The 5973-nt window shown below is 42.0% G+C and overlaps 1 protein-coding gene across 1 annotated transcript; it reads left to right on the forward strand.

Annotated features, from left to right (window-relative positions):
- Positions 1 to 3275: 3275 nt before the first annotated feature.
- LOC101277412 (small integral membrane protein 10-like protein 2A) lies at positions 3276 to 5508 on the forward strand. Its single transcript, XM_033416105.2, has one exon. It carries the CDS (start codon positions 3479 to 3481, stop codon positions 3710 to 3712), a length of 234 nt encoding a protein of 77 aa, XP_033271996.1. The 5' UTR covers positions 3276 to 3478; the 3' UTR covers positions 3713 to 5508.
- The last annotated feature ends 465 nt before the right edge of the window (positions 5509 to 5973 follow it).

Here is a 5973-nt window from a genome sequence, read left to right on the forward strand (position 1 = left end):
TGGCTGCTTGTGCTGTTCTGCCTGCCTTAGGCAATTTTTTTTTTTTTTTTTTTTTTTTTTTTTTGCGGTACGCGGGCCTCTCACTGTTGTAGCCTCTCCCGTTGCGGAGCACAGGCTCTGGACGCGCAGGCTCAGCGGCCATGGCTCACGGGCCCAGCCGCTCCGCGGCATGTGGGATCTTCCCGGACCGGGGCTCGAACCCGTGTTCCCTGCATCGGCAGGCGGACTCTCAACCACTGCGCCACCAGGGAAGCCTTGCAAAAATTTTAATATAAAAATGAGCAAAGGGACCAGAGCCTGGACAGCCTGAGGGGCAAGGAGACAGAGGGGAAGAGAGGGGAAAGTTGCTTAACTCGCCTCTTCCCTGCTGTTGCCACTGCCCCGGGATCTCTAGGACCCTTTAGTCTGCATATTAGTTGAAAGCCCTCCCTCTACCTTCCAGTCAGTCATCCAGTCCGCGGCACCCTCCTTCCTTTTGATGCCACTATAAATGACCAATGAACATAATATTCAGACTCAACTGTAATCAAATATAAGCAAATTAAAATAATTAGAATAATTATTTGCTTTGCTTTTAGATTAGAGATAATAAAATAATACATCATAATAATATGGGTGAGGGTGTGGAGAAATGGACAGCCTCATACACTGCCTGAGGGAGTGGAAATTGGTACAACATTTTTTACACGGAAATTGGAAATACTGATTAAAATTAAGACTTCAAATCTTTTTTTAGCTTGTCCAAATGTTTACATATATATATATTCAATTGAAGTGTAGTTGATTTAGAATATTGTGTTAGTCTCAGGTGTACCACAAAGTGATCATATATATACATATATTGTTTTTCAGATTCTTTTCCATTGTAGGTTATTACAAGATACTGAATATAGTTCCCTGTGCCACACAGGTCTTTTTTGTTTATCTCTTTTATATATAGTAATGTGTATCTGTTAATCCTAAACTCCTAATTTATCCCTCCCCCTACTTTCCCCTTTGGAAACCATAAATTTGTTTTCTATAAGACTGCAAATCTTTTTTTAAATTAATTAATTTATTTATTTATTTTTGGCTGTGTTGAGTCTTCATTTCTGTGCGTAGGGCTTTCTCTAGTTGCGGCAAGGGGGGGCCACTCTTCATCGCGGTGCGCGGGCCTCTCACTATCGCGGCCTCTCTTGTTGCGGAGCACAGGCTCCAGACAGGCAGGCTCAGTAGTTGTGGCTCATGGGCCTAGTTGCTCCGCGGCATGTGGGATCTTCCCAGACCAGGGCTCAAACCCGTGTCCCCTGCATTGGCAGGCAGATTCTCAACCACTGCGCCACCAGGGAAGCCCAAGACTGCAAATCTTTTGAAAGAATAGTTCCTTATATACAAATGTGCAATGAAATCTGCACATATGAATAATGTCTAACCTCGCTAGTAAACAAAATATGCAAATTAAAATGAGATAGTATTTTCACCCTATTAGAATGTCCAAGATTTAAAAGAACATCGATGCTCATTATTACGAAAGTTGAGGACGTTCATGGATACCTTAGTACAAGCTGTGTGAAAGACAGTTTGACAGTATGTATCAAAATCATTAAACAGGTGAAAACCTTTTGATACAAGAATTCCACCTTTAGGAATGTATCCCAGGGAAATATCAGAGACATGTACAAAGATATGCGTGCAATGATGTTAATCTCAACATTGTTTATGATCGTGAAAAATTTGAAACCATCCAAATATCCTTCAGTTAATTACTGGCAAACCATAACGAATAATACACCGTATTATTGATCATAAGGAATCAATATGGAGGGACTTCCTTGGTGGTGCAGTGGTTAAGACAAAGGAGCCCAGGTTCGATCCCTGGTCAGGGAACTAGATCCCACATGCATGCTGCAACTAACAGTTCGCATGCCACAACTAAGGAGTCCGCCGGCGCAACCAAATAAATAAAGAAATCAATATGGAAAGATAAGCAAGATATATCATTATTTTTAAAAACAACTGTCAGGGTAGTGTGTTAGTACGGTTTCATTTTTGTTTTACAATTTGTGTGTGAAATATGTATATATGCCTTGCTTATTAAATATGTAAATAATTGATTAAAACATATACCAAGCTGTTAATAGTCTTTCTTTCGGGGGGTTATGATCCTAGGAACTTTACTTTTCTCATAATATATACTTAAGTTTTAATGTTTTACAAGCAATGAGTAAAACAATAATAAAAATTAAGAAATTTAGAAAAGTTGCTCAGCTTCTCTGATAAATAAAAGCAAATTAGAAGAATAATGAGATGTAATTATTGTCTATGATGTTGAGGAAAAAAAATTCCAAGATTAACACTCAGGGTTGAATAGAGCCCTCATCTCTAAACTTCTTTGATTAACCACATGTATTAGTAAAACTTTTTGACCTCAAACACTAAATGTATATGCTTATGTGATTGTTTTTTATAAATGAAGATGGGATCATGTTATTCATCCTCTTCTGCCACTTGCAAATCCATGTGTACAGTGATGCTCACTGCAACAATTTTTGGCATAAGAAAAACTGGAAACATTCAGAGCGTCCATCAACAGGGGATTTGTTAAATGAATTATTGAACATTATTAGTCAGCATATGTATTGGTGTAATAATCCGTCGTCAAAGGGAGTGAGGTAGTTGTACATTATTGACACGGTAAGAGCACTGTATCAACACATCACATCTGGAAGTACATACAGGAAACGTAACCTCAGTTCACGGCGGGGGAGGGGTGGGGAATTGGGAAGCTAAGCAGGGAATTTGCTTTCCATTGTTCTCATTGTGCTGCTGACAATCTCTAAAAACTTGTTTGTATAACTTTTCCCATTAGCAGAATACTACAGATGTAAAGCAAAAGCAAAAATAAGACGCTTTAAGGAGTAAAACAGAATGCACACATCTTAAAGTTAAATTAGTGGGTTTGGTGTATTTGTACTAGCTCACAATTGAGGATTGAAAAAATTCCTAAAGGGATTTGAGGGAACAGGAAACGCGTTCACGCTTCGAAGCTGCTCAAGATCGTGCTTATGAAGGAACATTTCTAACGTTTTGAGCAAGTTTCGTTTTGCTTCCGTTAAAATTTAAAAATTAAAAAAAAAAAAAAGACCACCGGGGTCAGGAAGCTATGTCTCCCGGGTGCACTGCAAGCCCCTCCCCCTCCCCCCGGCTCCCCCCTCCCCGCGGCTCCCCCCCCCACCTTCCCCTCCTCTCCGTCCCGGGGCTCCTGATCCCTGGCGCCCAGCCCGACCCCGCCCCGCGCGGCCCCGAGGCAACTTAGCCCGGCGGCCCGGCGGGGCACCAGGGACCGCGGTGGCCAGAGCGCAGCCAGAGGAGGAGGAGGGTGCCCTCCGTGCAGCGCAGCTCGCATCTGCGGCCGCGCGATCCACCTCCCTCGCCGATTCCCCCGCGTGCGTCCCTCTGTCCGCGGAGCCGGCGGGAGGCCCCGGGCTCTGGGCGCTGTATGGGAGGCCAAACCAGACCGATGGCGGCGGCGGCGGCGGCGGCCCTGTCGGGCCTGGCGGTGCGGCTGTCTCGCTCGGCCGCGGCCCGCGGCTCGTACGGCGCCTTCTGCAAAGGGCTCACGCGCACGCTGATCACCTTCTTCGACCTGGCCTGGCGGCTGCGCGTGAACTTCCCCTACTTCTACGTCGTGGCTTCAGTGATTCTCAACGTGCGCCTGCAGGTACATATTTAGAGCAACTAACTCTGTGGCATTGGGGGGTGCCCAGCAGGATGGCTGACCTCCACCCACCAGTTCAGCCGCCCTAGAGCAAAGCGACCAGCTCGCCTCGCGCACACAGACTTGCCGGCCTGTCTTGCCAATTGCCTCGTCTTTTCATATAAATGCGCCGCTAGAAGTCATTTGCAGAAAGCCTGCAGTGTAACCAAAAAAGCCTAAGATATAATGAAAAGTTGAATCTCAAGGAAATAGCTAATTCAAAGAACAGAACCTAAAAATCTGAAAATCCTCAGAAATATTTGAGAAGTTCTTGCATCCATAAAACAAAAGACAGCACTGAAGGTAGGGAAATGACAATAAGCACAGGATGCCCTAAGGGGGAAAAAAGGAAAAGTTACCAACAACTTAAAAAAAGATAAACTGTACAAGAGTGGTCCAAATAGGAGGCAAGTCCTCCAAATTAGAAAAAGAAATGAATAGACTTCCAACTGAATGGAATCGATTCTAGGCAACAAATTTATCGCATGATCGGGAAGGCATACATTTCTTCATCCTAAAAGAAACAACAACGGCAAACAGAACCTACTGGGAAAAACAAACATTTCAAACTGTACAAGGAGAGCATGCTTCACATATGAAGCAACCTCAGACGTGGCCTGTTTTTCAACCGTTGCCTGGAGTGTGAGAAAGGGAATCTGAACACCGGCACGTGGATCCAGCCTCTGCAGTCACAGAAAATCCAATCATAGCGTTCAACTTTGCTATTCAGTGAACAGTGTGTAAATAATCATTACAATGGAAATATTAGTTATGCTTTTTCATTTTTAGAGTAAATCACTAGGCAAACCAGGGGAGACTTAATTATAGTTATAGAACAGAGTGGGAATGTAAACCAACTTTGGCAAGTACAGGCAACAAGTTGGCAGGCAGAGAGGAGGAAGTGGAACAGTGGTGTTATTCTCCTAAACTAGGAAGTCCAGATACTGTCTCTAGTTGAAAGAATAAGACAGATTTAGGGGTTAGATTTTTAAAGTGAACAAGGTAACCAACAGAAGAATTAAAAATAGTGATATATGGAGGGGGGGAGGAAAACCAAGGGGACAGCAGGAAGTCAGCAGAAAATGCCTCATGTCATCAAGTTAAGAAATAGTAAGAAAAGCATATTATTAGGAAAAATGGAGTTAACCTCTAAACAGACATGTAAAAGCTTTTGCCTCTGGGTTGGGAAAGCAAAAGTTGAGAAGGGTGGGTGGGGATTTACTGCTTTTCATTATATGTCCTTTTGTACTGGTTGATTTTTCTAAATCCTTTATATACATGTATTACTTTGATTAAAAGTTAAAACTTATTAAAAATGAATTTACTGCAATTAGAAGGAAATCTGGGGGAAGGGGGGTTGGGGAGTGGTACGTGAGTCCAGGTAAATTCTGCCCTCCTATCTTTCTGCAATAGTGGATGCATATCCTAAAATGTTCCTGAATGATCGCATGAAATATGATTTCCTTGCTTTCCAAGCAAGCCATAAGACCATAAGGAAATGCCTCATGAAATGGCCAGTAATCTTCAGGCAGCCCAGAGCTTCCTTACTCTATGTAACTTTTCACGAGCTAACGTCTGCAATGTCATAGTTAAAGTAAACACAAAAAGTGTGATTTAATTTTTCAAAACTGAAAAATTTAAAAACTGAAAAATTGGACAAGTACCCCATGATGTTTAGACAAGGTTCTTACATTTTAATATTGATCATAATGGCAAGACAGAGGAAATAAGCTAAATATACAACGGGAGCTTGGCTAAATAGAAATAGTCCGTCTATGTAATGGGATACTATGTAGCTATTAAAAATAAGGAATTATATTTTATCCATGTGTACTAGATGTTAAGTCACCTCACCAATGACTCAAGTGATTGAGCCAGAGAGAAATATATATATATATATATATATATAATATAATATACATTTATATACTCCACCTAGTTATAGAGAAATAATAATACTTGCAAACACTATTGCACACTTACCATAAGCCATGCAAGGTCCTAAGCACTTTATATACATCATTGCATTTAATCCTCACAACAACTCAGAGATGAGTGACTGTCATTACCCCCAATGTTCAGGAGAGGAGACAAACATGGAAAAGGATAGTGGCAGAGTGATGAAATACTGCCAACAATATTATTCTTCCTACTAATGTGAGACATTTATTGCTATGATTCGTTTTTTCTTAGCTTTTTTTTTTTTTTGCGGTACGCGGGCCTCTCATGTTGCGGCC

The sequence above is a fragment of the Orcinus orca genome, chromosome X (assembly GCF_937001465.1).
Source record: "Orcinus orca chromosome X, mOrcOrc1.1, whole genome shotgun sequence".
Taxonomy (NCBI): Eukaryota; Metazoa; Chordata; class Mammalia; order Artiodactyla; family Delphinidae; genus Orcinus; species Orcinus orca.